Source organism: Chiloscyllium plagiosum, chromosome 10 (assembly GCF_004010195.1).
Source record: "Chiloscyllium plagiosum isolate BGI_BamShark_2017 chromosome 10, ASM401019v2, whole genome shotgun sequence".
NCBI classification, from domain to species: domain Eukaryota; kingdom Metazoa; phylum Chordata; class Chondrichthyes; order Orectolobiformes; family Hemiscylliidae; genus Chiloscyllium; species Chiloscyllium plagiosum.
This window is the reverse complement of record NC_057719.1, coordinates 41,916,449-41,937,711: the sequence shown is the minus strand read 5'-3', so window position 1 is coordinate 41,937,711 and position 21,263 is coordinate 41,916,449. Positions and strand designations below refer to the sequence as shown.

Below are 21,263 nucleotides of genomic sequence, written 5' to 3'. Positions count from 1 at the left end.
CCAAGTAACATTCTAATTGGAGGAGAAAGTGAGGACTTGCAGATGCTGGAGATCAGAGCTGAAAATGTGTTGCTGGAAAAGCGCAGCAGGTCAGGCAGCATCCAAGGAACAGGAGAATCGACGTTTCGGGCATAAGCCCTTCTTCAGGAGCTCTCCTGAAGAAGGGCTTATGCCCGAAACGTCGATTCTCCTGTTCCTTGGATGCTGCCTGACCAGCTGCGCTTTTCCAGCAACACATTTTCAGCAACATTCTAATTGACCTACATTGGATTAATTCACATGATCGGGTGTTGTTGCTGTTTAGTTCCTGCATATCTGTTCTATCTACGACAACTCCATTGATACTATGCCTGTCCATGTTAATGTTTACACTTGGTTTCTAAGGTTCAAGACCTCCTGTCAAAGGTTCGTAAGCCTCATGGCCTGCGTGTGCGGGAAGGCAGACATGGATTTTATGTTGAGAGTCTGAAATCAGTGCCATGTAGCAATTTTAAGCAACTTGAGGCTTTACTGGATCAAGGAATTCGGAACAGAAGTGTCGCAACAACGAACTGGAACACCACCAGCAGCAGATCCCACATGGTGATCAATATCCATTTTCAACAGGTAGTAAGTGTAAGCCCAATAAGAGAGATAAGATGTAGATGCAGAAAGAGACCAGTCAACCCATCTAATCTTCTTTGCCATTCAATGAGATCATGCCTGTTCTGATAATGCTCAACACTATTTTCAACTAATGCAGGAAACTAGTAATGTTCATTTGGAGGCACCAAGAGAGTCTGACAACTGAATGGGCCTTGGTTATACTTTGGCAGAAAGATGGTGGTCCAGCATTTCAACTCCCCTTCCCACTCAGCCGAGGACATGAATGTCCTGGGCCTCCTTCACCGCCGCTCCCTCACCACCCGATGTCTGGAGGAAGAACTCCTCATCTTCCACCTCGGAACACTTCAACCCCAGGACATCAATGTGGACTTCACCAGTTTCCTCATTTCCTCTTCCTCCACCTCACTCCAGTTCCAAACTTCCAGCTCAGTACTGTCCCCATGAATTGTCCTACATGCCTATCTTCCTTTCCACCTTCCACTCCACCCTCCTTTCTGATCTATCACCTTACGTCGATTTTCCTGCTCCTCGGATGCTGCCTGAACTGCTGTGCTTTTCCAGTACTACTCTAATCTAGCATCTGGTTTCCAGCATCTACAGTCCTTGTTTTTACCCTGTTTTTGCCTTTGTAACATGCCCTGGTTATGTCCCACTATATAGCTATTGTTAATGGGATGATTATAGACTACTCCTACCAGTGTCTTTTCTCCCTTTTTATTTCTTACCTCTAGCCATTCGGATTCTAATGCAAGATCATTTCTTGCTCTTGTACTTATTCAATCTAGTTCTAACGCACCACCCTTTTCTCCCTGCCCTTCCTTTGGAAAACTCACATACTCCAGAATTTTTAGGTCCCAAATCTGATCTTCTTGCAACCAATTTCAGTCTCTGTAAAGTTTATAACTTGTTATCCTATTTGTGCCGTTAATTCATCTATTTTGTTCAGACTACAATGCATATGAAAGTAAAAAGCCATAAATGTCTATTATCAGTTTTTCCACCTTTTGATCCTATTTACTGTTGAGCAACATGATAACTTTCTGATGGGTAGGGTGTTAGGCTCATTCCAAATAAAAGTCAATCCAATAATCTAATGAACAGAACATGATATTTGCTCAACCTGAATGGGAATAATAGGAACAATTCAAAAAGGGGTCTAATAGAATAACATATTACAAGTAAAAATTGCAGTTGAATTGAGAGTTTATTTACATGTAATTTTTTGATTTGGTGAATTGTATGTCTCATTAAGTATGATGGACTACTTAACAAACTGATCATTTAATTCTATCTCTTAAATGAATAATGTTTTAAAGAGTTTCATCTGGTAAAATAATACTTTGAATCAAAATGCACAAGCAAAATTAAGAAATAATTTATATGATATTAAGTATAGGAGAGTTATGCTAATCTTATATCAAATCTTCATTTGATCACACTTATTGTACCATATGATGCTATAGTCATCATATGAAAATATAGAGGTACTGGATAAAGTGCGAAGAAGATTTACAAGGATAATATGAGGAATGTGTGGTCATTCATGTGTAGATTGGACTGACAGGTTGTACCACTTTTGCCTTGAAAACTGAAGGCTGAGAGGTAATCTAATAGAGGTATTTAAAATGATGAAATGTTTTGACAGAGTAGGTACAGAGTGAATGTCTCCTTTTGAAGGAATAGCAAAACACAATGTCATCAATACAAGTTAGTCACCAAAAAATGCGATAAGAAATTCAGAGGAAACGTTTTCACACAGTGGTGAAAATATTAAATACTCTACCAAAGCAAGTAATATAGATGCTTTGAGCGGGATATTGGACAAGCATACTAGGGAGAAGGGGAAGAAGGAGTATGATGATAAATTTAGATGAGAAGAGGCTTGAGTTGAGCATAATCACCACCATGGACTGCTTAGTTCCAATGCCCTGCTTTTCTGCTTCATATCCTACGTAATTCTAAGCAAAACTACAATCAAACTGAAAACAAATTACAAATGAAGAACAAATTGGAATTAAATGCTGAGAAACAATAAGCAGAATGTTATGTCCTCCTCTAAGAGGAAATTGGTAGCAGTGGGCCTTGCTAAACCTGAGAGTTTTCCTGTCTCTATGCCAATTCTATGATGGGAAGGCCTATGGATGGCCTTCAAACTACCTTGTCACTTGAGGCCTTTAATTGGAATAAGTGTCCAGCTGACGGCCTGGCTACATTGGTGTTAACCGGTGGTAGGGTCTCCCATGTGGGAAGCACAAGAAAACCATGCTGTATTTGCTGGTGGGCATCCAAAAGGGAACCTTTGTTTACAGCGTTAAAAATCACACAACACCAAGTTATAGTCCAACAGGTTTAATTGGAAGCACACTACCTTTCGGAGCATTGCTCCTTCATCAGGTGGTAGTGGAGGGCTCAATCCTAACACACAGAATTTATAGCAAAAATTTACAGTGTGATGTAACTGAAATTATACATTGAAAGATTGATTGTCTGTTAAGCCTTTCATCTGTTAGAATACCATGATAGTTTCACTTCTTTCATGTGTAAATCACAAAACCTTTTTTAAAAAAGTTGCATTCTCAGGTTAGCTGTTAACAATGGTGATAGCTAGACAATATGTTGAAGGTGTTAGCCCCCTGTGTTCTCTGTCTATGCCATGATGTTTAGATTGATTCTAATCTAAAAAATGAGATAACGGAGTTTTACATAAATTCATGCAGTTTTTGAGCTCAGAGTTCTACATGAATGCATGCAGTTTTTGAGCAAAGTACAATGTAACTCTGCAAGAACAAATTCACCCCACAAAATATATGTGCGCATGTGGGTCTTTGTTTGTCTATGTGTGTGGGTCTGTCTGGGTTGGGGGTTGTGAGTGTGAGAAAGTGTATGTGTGTGTGTAGTGATGCAGAGTGTCTTAAGTCTGTGAGGGGGCGCATGTGTGAGTGTGGGAGTGTGTGTCTGCAAGGGTGTGTGTGGGTGTCTGTGTGCGTGTCTGTATATATGTGTGTCCATGTGTTTGTGTGTATAGGAGTGTCTGTGTGTGTGTGAGAGTGTGTATGTGTAGGAGTATCTCTGCGTGTGTATAGTGCAATGGTGGTCACCTGTAATGTGACATGAACCCAAGGTCCTAGTTGAGGCCATCCCTATGGGTACCGAACTTAGCTATCAGCCTCTGCTCGGCCACTTTTCGCAGCTGCCTGTCCCGAAGTCTGCCTTGGATGATGGTCACCTGAAGGTCTGAGTTCGAATGTCCTGGACCACTGAAGTGTTCCCCAACTGGGAGGGAACCCTCCTGTCTGTTGATTGTTGTGCGGTGCCCATTTATCCGTTGTCGTAGCCTTTGCTCAGTTTCCCCAGTGTACCATACCTCCGGGCATCCTTGCCTGCAACGTATAAGATAGACAACGTTGGCTGAGTCACATGAGTACCTGCCATGTACAAGGTGGGAGGTGTCCCCCATGCGTAATGGTGGTATCTATGTCCACACTCTGACACGTCTTGCAGCACCTACCGTGACAGGGTTGTATGGAGTTTATAGCTATTGAGTGCTTGGACCCATGAAGAAAAGGATGACACGCTGAAAGCAACCTTCATGCCTTGCTGCCAGTGACCCTCTATATCCCTTGGGGCACCAATTTAAGACAGATGAGGAAGAATTATTTCCCCAGGTGGAATGTGCATCTTTGGAACTCTTTGCCACAAAGCGTTGTGAGGACAGAGTCCTTGTGTGTATTTAAGGCTGAGATAGGTAGATCAGTAGGGAAATCAGGATTATGGGGAAAGGGCGGGAAAGTGGAGAATCTCAGATTAGCTATGAACTTGTTGAATGGTGGAGTGGGCTTGTGGGGCCGAATGGCCTATTCTGTTCCTATTTCTTACAGTCTTTGTTCAAACAGTAAACCGAGCCGTTTGATTTTGGTTAGCAAAGGCATTGCCCTGAGAAATGAACCATCAAATTGTTATCACCTATTTTGTTAAGCTGTAACAGGCAATGTATGTGTAAGTGTAGGCCCCTGTGTATTAATATATGTAGCTTCCAGTACATACAAATGCACCATACTGTCAGCCTAACTGGCTATCTTAGATTGTTGTCAGCATAATTCTTTGCTACTTAGTCTATTTAGGATTATCCAGCAAACATCCAATTGTTGGACACTGTATTGTGAGGTTTTCAACTATAGGCTGGTTTGGTGCAAACACTACTTCACTCATTTGAATGCTAAAGGGACAAGTTATTTGATATGATCTTTCAGTGTTTAGGGTGTACTTACATGGCAACACACTGGCACTGCAATTCATATATCATATCATACAGTTGTTTGACAGACAAAACAGCTTCTTGGCTTGACAGCAGCAACCTGTTGTGGGGGACACCACTCAGGCTACTTTTGCATAATTGCATCATGAAACTGCCAGCTTCACCTGTAACTCAAACATTTGAGATATCTTACCCTTCATTTGAGGTAGACCAAGATTTTCAGAGCCAAAAGTGATAACCTTAGCATATGGGTTTGCATGATATACAGTGAGAAATGATCTGACCAGTGTCCCATTTTCACCTAGGATGGCTTGATGTGCCTGACTTGTACATTAAGCTTGCAGGATGAACAAGTGGCTCTGGCCCTGTTTAGGAAATTGCTGATGTAGTTAATTTCCAAGTGCGTGAAACTGTACAAATACAGGACATTCTGCTATATTGTGCATTTCGTTAATGCAAATTCACCGTAACACAATTGACAAATTAGGGACATTGTTTCTAAAATGTGAACCTTTAAAACATGTGTTGGCTGTAATGCGATTTCATCGCCAACACGTTTAATGGTGTTTCTAAAGTGCAATTTTTCTATAATGTGGGGTTGCGCGAGAACACAACCATTGCATTAGAGAAAGAACTACTTATACTAACCCGTGAAAATAGGTTTGTGACGGACAGTTGTGGAGAACCCCAGTCAATTTCTCAACTAGGTCATTGAGGCAAGGGAAATCATTGAATATTTCAAACTTCAATTTGAGTTCATGATGTAGCTCATTAAAAAATGCAAGGATATTTTTACAGACAGTTGTAGATTCAACTGTCATTTACATATCAGAAGTACGTAAGAGTTAGGAGGTTTCTTGAGAAACCGAACAAAGGTGATTTCATAATCTGGGCCGAGCAGGGATCCTATCTCATCATCATTATATGGTCATTTGTGGCATTGTTAAAACTAAACTCAACTGTGCAATTGGTGCGTTTGTAAGTTCAGTAAATACTAATTCACACAATGATAGCAGGTCTAGATCACCACACTAATGCCTTAGTGCAGATATAAACCAGTGAGTGTAACATCAGTGAGAAAGAAATGAGTGGATATGAAGACAGGCTGAGTAGATTGCGCCTGTACTCATTCTTGGGGGAATTGACAGGGTTGATGTTGAAAAGTTGCTTCCCCTTGTGGGAGAATCAAGGAGCAGAAGGCATAATCCCATGACATTATCATTCACCATAATATATGATTTGAGGGTATAAAAGCTTCATTTTCCTCTATGTGGTAGATATCTGGAAAACTAATGGAAGATCAACTGAATAGCAGCCTCATGGTAACAGGGAATTCAGACATTCAGCAGCAGTACATATCTCTATTTAAGGCATTGACCACCAAAAAGACAGAGTTAAATTCCTTTTGATTTGAACAGAGTTAAATTCTTTTTGGCTTGAATATAAATTCATTCAAGACACAGGAAACTTTTATGAGTGCTTTACTTAAAAATGAAATTACAATCAAAACTAAAGTTACAGATTTGAAGCACCATACATACTCTCTCTCTTTAAAAAGAAACAAGCTAGACAGTCCCTTGATCTGATTTCATTAAAAAGGCAGTTAAACAGTCCTGAAAGCACTGTTTCAAAGGATCTTAACAAAAAAACTGCTTAGAAACACTAAAATAATGATTTCCTATGTGTCAAAGGTTTACCTGCAATATGATGTCTGTGAGTTTCGCCATTTACTTCCTGCAAATCAGTGTGAAACTGAAAAGAAAGCTGGCATAGTATCATAATTGAAAACTACAAATGCTGAAGATCACAGCGGGTCAGACAGCATCCATGCTGTCCATGCTCATCAGGGCACATCCACTCAGCTCCAATGAAGAGTCATCTAGAGTTGAAATGTTAGCTTGCTGTCTCTCCATGGATGCTGTCTGACTTCCTGTGATCTCCAGCATTTGTTGTTCAGTACAGATTCCAGCATCTGCAGTTATTTGCTCCTATCATCAGTATCACTATTCCCTTTTTTGGCATGATTGCTACCTAGAGTCAAAATCTGCTATTACAAGCCTTAGGTTCTTAAACTTCAAGGCCACATTTCTTAAAAGAGCAATAGCAGAGAAAAATTAAAAAGATGAGAAGCAAGAAGAAAAATAGGAGAGAAATGCAAAACCTGTAAAATAAATTTTTATGAGACACAGGCTCTGAAAATCACTCTTGCTATTGGCAAAATTAGAACAACTGGTCTTTCCGTGGATGATCAGAAAAGATCCAGAAGAGATCTGGAAAGATCATCAAAGACCAGCTCAAGGTAGACTTAACTTCAGGATTTACAAACTCCAACTCATGTCACACAGACAGCTGCTTGAAGAGCCTGTTGATGAGTATGACAGAAGATGCCACAGCAAAAAACATGAGTATAATATTTCTGAAGAGGTATTATCAGCAAGGTGCATCTGCTTCTACATCAGTGAAGACCTTTAGAAAAGATCTTTTGGGAAAAAAAAACGTGTGATACCATTTATGCATTACCTGAGGATGGACGCTCGTATGAACCCACATTGCAAAGTCAACAGCAGTTCCATGATTTTGATGTCACCAACAGTATTGTTACAGTCAGCAAGTTGCATCAAACCATCTAAATCTGTAACCAATGTGATTTATCACATCTACCCAAAACTAGTCCAACTTTTCTTGATATCTGTGAATCTTGTGGCACCAAGGAGTATGGGTACATGTGCAAAATTTGGTTCCCACAGTCAAGCCAGATCCTAGATCACAACACATATGACCAATAAGGTAGTATAACACCAAACACTGGCATTAAAGAAAGTATTAAGAAATTGCACAAAAGTAAACAGATCAGTGAAGTTCTGAATCAACCAAGTGAGAGATAAATGTCAGAAGATTACTGATACTTTCCATATTGTTAGGCTTACAAACCGTGTCGTTAGTATAAAGTGATCAAAACAATAGTATTATATGTCCTGAAAAGACAGGAAAGCACATACTATAAGTAAAAATCAACTCAGGAGCTAATGAAATCAAGTCATCACTAAGCATTCTGAAAGATATGCACCTCAACAAATGGAAATCTGTGGTACACTCTAGAATAACTCAGGATATGATGGAAAACAACTTCATTCTTTGACAGAATCACACTGCAGTGCCAATACTCAAGCTCATCTTGGTTTCCCAAAATCCTTTTCCTGATAGATACCATCGGTCCAGACATAGACCTACCAGTGTGCACAGATCTCAATGTGTTCACAATTCAGGAGATTCAAACCACACCAACTGAGGCAGAGCAGTTCACATTTGAACCAATCGAAGTAATCTAAAAGGATATGACTTTGAAGTGAGGTTTTAACCAAGTACCAAGATGTTTGTATTTGACACACTGAACAGATTGCCAGCCCACATAAAATATTCTGCTTAATCTACAAATTGACATTATTGACTAAGAAGTTCTCAAGGTTAATCTGTGACACTTTGACCAGTCTGAACAGATGCAACTAACAGCTGTTGAACATGAACAACCACAAGAAATGTAAATAATCATTATTGAGGAATGGTCTGATAGTGTTAAAGAAGAACTTGCAAAGATTTATTCAGTTTTGCTATGCAGAGATGAAATTGTTACATCAGGGCAAATCATTTTCAAGGTTAAATAAGTCTTAATATCAAAAGCATTAGGGCAAGGTAGCATGTCCATCTTACTGGAATCATGCACTGACCAGGAATAAATCAGGATATTCAATGACTCATGAATGCATGTGAGAAACATAGCAACCCAGCAGTGAAGGGAACCTCTTTATCCACACAAGTCACTACTTGGACAAAAATAGGAGCAGAACGATACACAGTGCACAGAGTTGATTGCATCCTCGTAGTGCCTGCTGTTCAATGGTTTAGCAACATAAACAGCACAAACATCATTGGCACAATGAGTGTTATTTTTGGCTTATTTGGTATCCTGGATCAGATAATCTCTGACGTCGGACTGCAGAACACTTTCAAACCATTTCAACGTTTGCTATATGGGGATTGACCCGTATCACATTGTTATCATAATATCTCTGCTCAAATATTCTAGCAGATCAAATGGTACATACTATCAAATTAATAATCATTAAGTGTCAAACAACGAAGAAGATACATGCATAGCATTGCTACATTTTCATGCAACATCAATGGACAAGGGATAACCATCCAGGACAATTTCCTTCAAATATAGAGGAGAATGAAAGAAATACACAATGAGAGCAAGTAGAGAACTATCCAGGCTGCATACTGAGCTGAGAATGTCAGTTATAAATACAAATACAAATTTGTAGATACCAGCAAAAGCTTCATAAAATGCAACCAGCCTAAATAATACAAAATCATAACTGATCGTGGCATTTGTAGGATCAGAAGCCAGCTCAAACCAAACAGCCATAAACAGCAGGAAGACAAACTAATTGTACAATAAGTGAGCAACAGTGAATATTGTGTATCCCTCCAGATAAATCAGGGTGTGTTATTAGATCTCTAAAGCATTACATTGAAATATAAAATATTGGTCATATAAACTCTGTTTTACCCGTTAGTGTAATTATCAAATTATAAGGGAGTGCTGATATACAGTCATGCACATCTGTTTTGGATAAATTTTCATCATTGGGAAAAGTGGGATGATGTGTTATAGAACAGAGAACAGCACAGCACAGTAAAGGCCCTTTGGCCCTCGATGTTGTGCTGACCTATTATCCTACTCCAAAATCAGACTAACAGACATATTCTTCGTTGTACCATCTTCCATGTGTCTATCCAAGAGTCGCTTCAATGTCCCTAATGTATCTGACTCTACTACGACTGCTGGCAGTGCATTCCACACACCCACCACTCTCTGTGTAAAGAACCAACCTCTGACATTTCCCCTAAACCTTCCTCCAATCACCTTAAAATTATACCCTCTCATGATAGCTATTTTTGCTCTGGGAAAATGTCACTGACCATCCACTCTATCTCTGCCTCTCATCATCTTGTAAGCCTCTATGAAGTCACCTTGCATCCTTCTTCACTCCAATAAGTGGAACCCTAGCTCCCTCAACCTTTCTTCATAAGACATACCCTCCAGTCCAGGCAGCATCCTGGTAAATCTCCTCTACACCTTCTCTAAAGCTTCCACATCCTTCCTGAAATGAGGTGACCAAAACTGAACACAATATTCCAAGTGTGGTCCAACCAGGGCTCTATAAAGGTACAGCATGACATCACATCTCTTATATCTCATGGTCAACATGTCAAGTGTTCCTTTAATAAACACTTGAATTATTATTGTATCATAGCATGTGACCTGAGGTGGAGATGTCTCAGATTTCATTTTGTGCCAAGGTCACTTGAAACATGAAGAGAAAATGAGGTCTGCAGATGCTGGAGATCAGAGATGGAAATGTGTTGCTGGAGAAGCGCAGCAGGTCAGGCAGCATCTAGGGAACAGGAGAATCGACGTTTCGGGCATTAGCCCTTCCTGAAGAAGGGCTAATGCCCGAAACGTTGATTCTCCTGTTCCCTAGATGCTGCCTGACCTGCTGCGCTTCTCCAGCAACACATTTCCATCACTTGAAACATGTCACACTACTAAATGTGTGCTACTCTTTTGGAATGTAATATTTCTATACAATATAATCTAATGTTTGTGAATAATTGTATTATGTGTAATAGAATATTTATAAGGTTTTATTAAGTATTGTTGCATCAGCTAACATATCCTCTCTGGATACAAATTCATATCAATTATAAGTCAGATTTGAGGAAACAAAAACTTTGGAACTCAGAAAAACTTCGGAAGCTTGCATCTGATAAACTTTAATAACACTTTTATGCGTGTCCAATAGCTAAAAAATGAATGTGCAAATGTAAAGATCATGATGGCAAGGGCATTTCAAGTCTTAGCAATGTACTGTGCAAAATCTGTCAAAATCTAAAAACCAGCAGCTATATTCTAGGCATATACTATGTTTTGAGATGTCTGTAGAGAACCAGAATCCTTTGCAAGATGTGTATTCTTAACCTGATTGGTGATATGTATAAATCAGTATTGAATTTTCTATATTATTGGATCTCCAGGGTGAGTGTATGTGGAACTGGAATTTCAGAACAGTCGATTTCTATCAATTCAGTAATGCATATCACACAATGATTTATCAGGGCTAGTAAGGATTGCACAATTAAATATGAACATAGAACATTACAGTACAGGCCTTTCGGCCCTCGATATTGCGCCGACCTGTCATACCAATCTGAAGCCCATCTAACCTACACTATTCCATGTACGTCCATATGCTTGTCCTGTGACGACTTAAATGTACTTAAAGTTGGCGAATCTACTACCTTTGCAGGCAAAGCATTCCATACCCTTACTACTCTCTGAGTAAAAAGGTAGGCACTTTTTATTGCATAATGGATTGTCTCCTAATTACAAGAAAAATATATTTAAAACTGTGAATGGTTTCAAACTGAATATGATCCTTAAATTCCTGACTGTTCCACATTTTTAACATCCCAAGATTGATTTCAATATATACCGCTGAGGCTATTTATGAGGAATAATTTTACTACTGTGAAGTTAACTCTATATTGCCTTAGGTCTGCCTTCTGTTGAGGTTCCTACTCAATTGTTTGACTGTTATCACCTCAGGAACTCCATATAATCACTTACTTAACTTTGAAAGCCATTCCCTCAGTTCTCAGTTCACAGAGCAGGAAGCCAATGATCAAAGGTCAGAGACTTGGCCCAGAGTGAGGACATTCTGATCATGAGAAGTTAAATGAGCTTTTTGAATAGGTTGAGGGGGTGAAAGGAAATTCCCAAACCTTATGTCCTTTCTGGATGAGGAATCATCACAAAGTAATCTAGCTTTAGAACTGGAATCCTGTCCTGGATTAAATGAAGAAATCATGCATGGTAGCCATTTTTTTCTAAATAAGCCATCAAACAAAGCTATCCCACATCCAACACAAACTACACATTTTCCCTGAGAAACCTGATTTCAAAGTTTATGTCAATGAAATCCATGATATGTGTTGTGTGGGCTGAGAATGGTTCATTTTCATTAAATTAACACTACCCAATATCTATGTATTGCATGTAACTAGATGCCTTCCATTTCAAAACTGAGAACACATTAATTATTTTGGCTTCTTTGCATAATTAATTTATAATGCCCCATATTATGGGTGAGTAGATTGACTGATGAATTCTTCTTGTACTGAGAATTGTCTCAAGATTGTCAATCGCATTGGAGCACAGTCACTGAATACTGAACTCAAGCTTGACATTGCAATGCCAGGCAACTGGAAACAGGAAATTAGATTAAAGGAGACCTGTAAAAAAGAGTAGTTCAGGTGACAACATTAAGGAAGTAGCAGGATATTTCGTTAATCATAACGCAATCAAGTTGAGTCAATATGATTTTATGAAAGGAAAATTCCATTTTACAATTTAGCCTTCCTTGAGGATGTGATAAACAGGGTGGATAAAGAGGCACAGTCAAGGTAGGGTTGGGTTTTTGAAGAGGGAGTGGGGAGTTTGAGTATAGGAAGTCAGCAGACCTGCCTTTTACAAACACTTGCCATATTTTTGTTCTGGGGATGCAGGAGTGGAATAGAACCAGACCCTAAACCACCAGCAGGAAGCACAAGATGGCAAATGATCGAGGCAATTGTCCATCTATGTTTCTCTCTCTTTGGCACATCTCTTAATTTTGACAACAACCCAATTGTACCATGAATATCAGGCTGTAAAACCCTTCAGGACTACTTTTGCCTCATGCCCTCCCAGGCATCCTCCACACTCATTCTTCCAATATCTCCTATATACAGATATGTCACTGAATTATGAATGATAACATTATGAAGATTAATATTTTCTAAATGAGTTTGGCTTAATAGCAAATATCCTCTTTATGATGTTTTCCTATTGTGTACACAAATGATAAATTCGAAAATTAACACTTTGGATATAATTGGAAGTTGATTGAAGACTTTATAGTGACCTGAACTCCCACTTTCATTTAACCAATAGAAGAATAAAAATACTCAACCATGAACATTGATTCTGCTTCTTCCCAGTGATGTTGGGCACCGAACCATTAGGAGAAAGTGAGATGCTGGAGATCAGAGTCGACAGTGTGGGGCTGGAAAAGCACAACAGGTCAGGCAGCATCCAAGGAGCAGGAAAATCGATGTTTCAGGCATCAGGATGTTCCTGATGAAGGGCTAATGTCTGAAACGTCGATTTTCCTAATCCTCGGATGCTGCCTGACCCGCTGTGCTTTTCCAGCACTACACGCTCGACACCTAACCATTAGAGCTGCTTCAAACTTGAATTGCTTCAAAACTGAGAATCAGTCCCTACTGTGGTATGAATAACAAAACTACCTGGTTCTTCAACAGTTAATGGCAATGATTTATATGTCGGTGTAGGTTGTCCATTAGGTTAGTGGTATTAGGTGTCTGTAGATGAGATGCTGATGTCCTTTCCCACAAAAGAAAGTGAATTATCACTATTGACTCCATTATTTATATCCAGCAGTATTGATTGTCAACTGCAAGGATTTTTCCTGTTCATAATTTATTCCACATCCATGTTAAATTAGAATCATGTCATTCAATACTGGGGTATTATTGAAAAGCAATATATTTTTCTGGAGCAGTCAATAATGCTGCCACCAGGTATTTAAAACAGCTCTGATTTGCTGCTCTACCTAATTCTTTCAAATCCTTTAAATTTCTACAATACCATACACATGAAAAGGATTAACTAGGAATTCAATTTTTACTTTCTCACTTGTTGAATAGTTGCTTAAATATTTGTATAAACATTTTTCAATATTCCTTATTTCTAATCTGACAATGATTGTTACAACAAGGTTCCCACTATCACACACCATGTATGTACTTACATGCTATTCAAAACATTTTTTATCTTTATTTTTATGTCCATAATTCATAGTGCATCTATCGTATTCCACTCAACTTGACAGTTACCTTGACATAAGCTTGATGAAGAAATAAATAACTGTTTAGTATTCATAACAGGTGTTTGCAAACCAATTCATGACAAAGCATTCAGAGATTAACTTGGTGGATTTGGCTGGCAGTGAAAGGCAACGAAGTGCAGGAACTGCTCCTGACAGATTCAATGAAGCACGGGCAATCAATCTCAGTCTAACAACTCTTGGAAATGTTATTAGGTGAGCTTAACCCAATCTGACCTTTCTTCAAAAAATAAATGAAACCAATATTGCTTTTGGAGTTCAGCTTACAGTTTTAATATTTATGCCCAACATCTGAACTGGCAATTTTTTGTACGAAACAAAATCAGTGTGACCAAGCCTTGATGGCTTTATGTACCTGTTGTTAAAGTGAGAAACTGCTTACTGTTCATTAAATATTGTGCAGTTCCCTATCGGACAAGGCTGTGGGCAAGAGAGTTCAGTACATTCCTTACCGTAACTCAATACTTACCAGGCTGCTTAGCACTGCACTAGGCGGGAACAGCAAGACAATTATGGTGAGTTTTGATGAATTCCTTGAAGTGTTTAATAATTTTTTCTCAGTTCAGAAATGTTAAAATGAATTTAACTGCAATTTTCCAAATTACATTTAACTGCATTGACTTGCAATTAAGAAGTTAGTACATTTATATTTACAACTCCAATGTAGCTCATTTTGGAATTCCTGACTTCTGCTGTTTATATATTAAAGAGAAAATAATTCATTCAACTGTTATACAATAAATGTCATAAATGAAGGTATCTGTCCATTCATTAGTATATCACTTTCACACTGTATTATCCTGCTTTATGCCCATACTTGCTGTACATTCAGAATCTGAAGTGAATTCAGATCATGAACAAGATTTCATAACTGATCCCATCTGCTTAGAGAATTAAAACCTATTAGTAACTTTGTAATGATTAGAAGAGAGAGACCCAGGGGTTCTGATACATAATTCTTTGACATTTGCAACATGGGTAGACAAGGTGGTTAAGAAGGCATTCGGCACACTTTCCTTCATTGCTCAGACCGTTGAGTATAGGAGTTGGGACATCATGTGGTTGTACAGAACATTGTGAGGCCTCTTCTGGAATACTGTGTGCTGTTCTGGTTGCCCTGTTATAGGAAGAAGACTTTTAAACTGGAGAGGGTTCCACAAAGATTTACCAGCAAGTTCTTGGGAATGCAGGGTTTAAGATATAAAAATAGATTGGAAAAGCTGGGACATTTTTTCAGTGAAGTATAGGAGATTGAGATTTATAAAATCATGAGGGCCATAGAGCAGGTGGATGATAAGGATCTTTTCTCTTGGCTGGGGGAGTTCAAAACTAGCGGGCATTTTTAAAGGTGAAAGGAGAAAGATTTAAAAAGGACATGAGGGGCAGCTTTTTTACACACAGAATAGTTCTGAAGAAGTGGTGGATGCGGGTACAGTTACAGCATTTAAAAGATGTTTGAATAAGTTAATGAATAGGAAAGCGCAGGCAGGTGGGACTAGTTTACTTTGGGAACATGGTCAATGTGGACGAGTTAGACGAAAGGATCTATTTCAAAGCTGTATGACTCTGACTGTATGACTCTGTGACACATAACTTGTGGGGGGCACGGTGGCACAGTGGTTAGCATTGCTGCCTCACAGCGCCAGAGACCCGGGTTCAATTCCCACCTCAGGCGACTGACTGTGTGTAGTTTGCACATTCTCCCTGTGTCTGCGTGGGTTTCCTTCGGGTGCTCCGGTTTCCTCCCACATTCAAAAAATGTGCAGGTTAGGTGAATTGGCCATGCTAAATTGCCCGTAATGTTAGGTGAAGGGATAAATGTAGAGGGGTGGGTTGCGCTTCAGCGGGTCGGTGTGGACTTGTTGGGCCGAAGGGCCTGTTTCCACACTGGAAAAAAGAAAATTCAACAGGATTAACATACTTGCAAACCATACAACACAGTCCACTTAACTATGAAGGAAAGAAATTTGCAGACAAGCTTTTGAGAGCTCTTCAGTGACTGAATATAACATTTGAACCATACAGGCTAGCAATGTGCTTACTCAGTCCTTTATTGGTTTTTCTCAGTTGCAGTAGGGATTAGGAGTTATTACTAGCCATTGTGTAGCCATTCTTGAAGGATTGAAGAATGAACCTATACTTCTAATTCTGGTAGCTATCTAGTGTTGGTTGACAGAAAGCTAACATATTTGGACATTGGAAAACAAATGGAAATTACATGGTTATTGTCCTCAGTTTACATTACTGATGCTCCCCCAGGGATTTCACAGTCTCAAGTTGTAATGCTGGTGGGAAGTCAACTGATCCTCAATTGATTATCGACTTTTTCTCCAAAAGTTCTGCTGGTCTTCTGTCTACCAAAGTTACTCTGCGAGACCAGTCAAGGGATTTCCACATCTTCCTGTTTACATGATTATATTAAAAAGCATCCTTGCAAAAGGACCAAAGGTCTGGAATCTATGGATACAGGAGCGAAAGAAAATCAAAATAGCAAAAGATAATTGTTGCACATTCTATAAGAGACACATAGAACATTTCAAAAAGTAAATGCTATGTTTCCAACATGTTTCTGCAAATATTTAAGAAACCAGTAGGGTTTGGCAATCTATTAAACAGTGGAAGGAAAGCAACCAACCTCCAAATAAATAACAATGAATTTTTTAAATGACCTTGAAATTATGATATGGGTTGATACATATGAACATTTAATATGTTCATTTCAAATTGCTTTTTTCGCGTTTTTAACTTTAGCATTAACCTTTCAAAATAAATTGATTAATACAACTCACAATAGCAGGAAAGAAGAATTTCAAATGCATTACGCTTTTCAACCTATTTCCATACTGTATAATTTCAAGGACTATGATTTTAAATAGAATGTTATTTACATAGCTGATTTTATAGGTTAATATTCCTGCATGCAGCAGTGAAATTGCTTTATGCTTTGGTAAATATTTAAAGGATATCATCTTCATGAAAACTGGCTGACAACATTCCCCATTTGTTTCAGAGTACATAATGCAGGATTATAACTCACTTTGAGATAAACCCTTGTGGTACATCTGTATAATATGGTGACAAACATGAGCATGACTCTTCTCCCGATCAAAACAATAAAATGCCTTCTACCAATTGAAGCCTCTCCAGTGACCTTAATAATTTTGATCTTTCCATCTGCTGAACACAAAATCTAAGATTTTCTGTTACATGTTCTCTAGTCTCAGACTTCCTTGAAAATTAAAATCAGGGCAGCTGAGAGCAATAGCCGAAGTGTTCTCCTGTTGGTCAGAAATTGACCAACATACCAAAGAGCTCTTTATTTGCAGAGGATTTCCCACAACTTCAGAGTGCATCCTGCCTGACATGCTGGAGTGGAAATACTTCAGGAATCTGGACTGAAAAAAACCTGATGTAACTGGCGTTGAACAGTATTGAAATCCAGAAGTATCTGAATGGATTGGTCAGGCCTTTGGCATGAAGTTAATTTATTAATTTGGCAAGAATGTATTGAGACTGGCAAAACTCCCTGAATAAGACCTCAGTGAATGGAACACTGGAGACCCCCATTTTCCTTTTCCTTTTGAGTCATAGAGTCATAAAGCCCAGAAACAGGCCCTTCCATCCAATTCCTTGACCAGCTCTCCTAAACTGAGCTAGCCCCATTTACCTGTGTTTCACCCATATCCCTCGAAACCTTTGCTATCCATGTACTGTCCAAATGTCCTTTAATTGTTGTAATTGTACTCATCTCTACCACTTCCTCTGGCACTGTATTCCATACACACATCACCCTCTGTGTGAATAAAATTGTCCCTCAGGTCCCTTTTAAATCTTTCCCCTCTCCCCTTAAACGTATGCCCTCTAGTTCTGGACTCCTCAGCCTGAGGAAAAGACCTTGGCTCTTCACCTTATCTATGCCTCTCATTATTTCATAAGGTCACTCCTCAGCCTCCTACACTCCAGGGAAAAAAGTCCCAGCCTATCTGGTCTATCCTTATAATGCAAACCCTCCAGTCTCAGTAACATCCACGTGAATCTTTTTTGCACCCTTTCCAGTTTACTAACATCCTTCCTATAGCAGGGCAACCAGAATTGTTTGAGTACTCCAAATGTTGCCTTACCAATATCTTGTACAGACATAACATGACGTCCCAACTCAACATTCTGACCAATGAAGGCAAACATGTCGAATTCCTTCTTCACCACCCAGTCTACCTGCATCACCACTTTCATGGAGCTATGTGCCTGAACCTCTAGATGTTCAACAACACTCCCCAAGGCCCTACTGTGGTAATAGTGTAGCTCCTGTCCTGGTTTGTATTATCAAAATACAACAGCTTTTTCCCAGGTTTAGGGAATCAAGAACTGGAGGGCATCAATTTCAGGTTAGAGGGGAAAGAATAAAAGGGAACCCGAGGGGTGGCTTTTTCACACAGAGGGTGGTATGCATGTGGAATAAGCTGCTAGCAGCAGTGGTTGAAGCGGGTACATTAACAACAGTTAAAAGGCATTTGGACAAGTACATGGATAGGAAAGGATGAGAAGGATATGGGTCAAATGCAGGGAAATGGGGTTAGCATTGACGGACATTTTGGTCGGCATGGACCAGTTTGGACCAAAGGGCCTGTCTCCATGCTGTAGGATTGTATGACTCTATGGCTCTAACACCTAACATTTATCTAAATGAAATTCCATTATGCCATTCCTTGGCCTATGTACAGTACATATATTTAGAATAGAACTTTAAATTACATTAACTTCCACATGAGGCCCTTCTAATTTTTAAAGTAAGAGATTCTGTTTTTAATCCATGTGAAAAGCAGGCATGGTTGAACAAATCTTTATGGGCATCCCTTCTTCAAATTTTGAAATGACTAAATGGCAGTGAAAGGTGTGGCGTCTAATTCATAATGATTACTGCATTTACTGTAGCATACTGATCATTAACTGTAAGAACTATTTCCAGGTTACAATGATTAGTCCAGCAGACATCTATTATGATGAGACCATGTCAACATTACGATTTGCAGAAAGGTAAAGTACACCATAATTTATTTATACGTTTTCTCTCAAAATCAGTAACAAAACCATATTGAATGAAATGTGTAGCATTTTGATCCTTACAATCTGTTCTTCAGTGTAGACAGATGGTGAAGTCTCTGTGGCCTAGTCACTATTACAAGTATCACACAAATTGCTTTTTATTATTTTTATCAGTGATTTGGATGAAGGCATAGAGGAAAACTTGTACAAATATGCAAGTGAAGTGATTACATTAGTGGAAAAAAAACACGAAAGGATAGATTGTAACTGATAAGGTGAGAGAACAGGCCTCTGTCAGATGAATAGCCGTTAAGATTCGTAGATTGGCATAATGCATTTGGGTGGAGAGGCTCTAAACAGAAAAGTTAAATGGAGAACGGACTGGGGGTTCCATAACTTGATTAGTTAGAAATCCATAACAAGTTGGGGAGGCAGGTCTGAAAAGAAATAGGGTCTCAAGATGCATTGCCAGGACAACAGAATATGAAATGAAATATGCAATCCACATTCTAAGCGAAGTGAATGTTAAGCCTCATCTATAACCATGGCCCTTCATATGGTGGGAAATCTGACAGGTGTGGAAAATATTTGCATGGTATAATGAGAATAGATATGATAATGAAATGATGATTAAAAAAAATCACAATGTACTAGAGACATTAGCCGCCAAAACTTATGGTCCTGGAAAAGCACAGGCAGCATCTGAGGAGCAGGAGAGACATTAGCTGTCTTATGCAAGTGACTGGGATGAAATCAACTACATTAGTGGGTGTTATACTTAGACAGAACAGCATTATAGACAGCAGAGTGAATAAAAGAGCTTGCAGAGCTCACTAGAGTCAGACAGCAGCCATTCATAGGCTACCATTACAAATCACAAACTGTTCGCAGAGATAATTATGGTCATCTCTTCCATCTGGAAAATTGAACTCCCAATCACAAATCAATCAGGATGACAGTATTTTGACCTCACACCTAATCAAGGGTCTTTAGTTATCAGGTAAGAGTATTGAATACAGAAGTTGGGAGGTCATGTTACGGCTGTACAGGACATTGGTTAGGCCACTGTGGGAATATTGCGTGGAATTCTGGTCTCCTTCCTATTGGAAAGATGTTGTGAAACTTAAAAAGGTTCAGAAAAGATTTACAAAGATGTTGCCAAGGTTGGAGGATTTGAGCTATCGGTAGAGGTTGAACAGGCTGGGGCTGTGTTCTCTGGAGCGTCGGAGGCTGAGGGGTGACCTTATAGAGGTTTACAAGATTATGAGGGGCATAGATAGGGTAAATAGACAAAGTCTTATCCCTGGGGTTGGGTAGTCCAGAACTCGAGGGCATAGGTTTAGGGTGAGAGGGGAAAGATATAAAAGACACCTAAGGGGCATCTTTTTCACATAGAGGGTGGTACCTGTATGGAATGAGCTGCCAGAGGAAGTGGTCAAGGCTGGTACAATTGCAACATTTAAGAGGCATTTGGATGGGTATATGAATAGGAAGGGTTTGGACTGGGGCTGTGTTCTCTGGAGCGTCGGAGGCTGAGGGGTGACCTTATAGAGGTTTACAAGATTATGAGCAGCATGGATAGGGTAAATAGACAAAGTCTTATCCCTGGGTTTGGGTAGTCCAGAACGAGAGGGCATAGGTTTAGGGTGAGAGGGGAAAGATATAAAAGACACCTAAGGGGCATCTTTTTCACATAGAGGGTGGTACGTGTAAGGAATGAGCTGCCAGAGGAAGTGGTCGAGGCTGGTACAATTGCAACATTTAAGAGGCATTTGGATGGGTATATGAATAGGAAGGGTTTGGAGGGATACGGGCCGGGTGTTGGCAGGTGGGAATAGATTGGGTCGGGATATCTGGTCGACATGGACGGGTTGGACCAAAGGGTCTGTTTCCATGCTGTACATCTCTGTGACTCTATGACTCTAAGTTTTGTGGGCAAGGGCTATTTAACATTAGGAAAACATAAATTACTGGGAGAAATTGTAGAGGTAATGAAATAATGAAAAGATCAAACCACCCACATTTAAACAGGATAATTCAGGGAGGAAGATAGGGTAAAGGAAATAGTTTAGCTGTTAGGAATCTTACATTTTAAAGACAGTCATCAACCTCAGGAATAGATTGCTACATTTAGGGAGGGTAGATTTACTGCAAACATTTTGGTAAAGGAGCATTATCTTCGATAATGGATCTGAAATACTTAACCTAGGAGCCCAGCTGAAACTTCATAGATTCTGATATGTAACACAGCCACTTGTCAGTGTTGAGCAATCTTGAGGAGTCTTGAAAAGTCTTGAGGTGTTCAGAAAAGTTGTAATGGGAGA

General features: G+C 39.3%; 1 protein-coding gene across 10 annotated transcripts in view; it reads left to right on the top strand.

Annotated features, from left to right (window-relative positions):
- The window catches only part of LOC122553559 (kinesin-like protein KIF28P), a 102,813-nt gene that overhangs the window by 10,457 nt on the left and 71,093 nt on the right, over positions 1 to 21,263 (top strand). For 5 of the 10 annotated variants that reach the window (XM_043697547.1, XM_043697546.1, XM_043697545.1 and 2 more), the window contains exons 5-8: positions 385 to 609; positions 13,937 to 14,091; positions 14,300 to 14,411; positions 18,863 to 18,930. In XM_043697547.1, coding sequence (XP_043553482.1) covers positions 385 to 609; positions 13,937 to 14,091; positions 14,300 to 14,411; positions 18,863 to 18,930 — 560 coding nt within the window. The remainder of the gene's footprint in view (positions 1 to 384; positions 610 to 13,936; positions 14,092 to 14,299; positions 14,412 to 18,862; positions 18,931 to 21,263) is intronic. The other 5 variants (XM_043697552.1, XM_043697549.1, XM_043697548.1 and 2 more) reach the window with 4 other exon arrangements.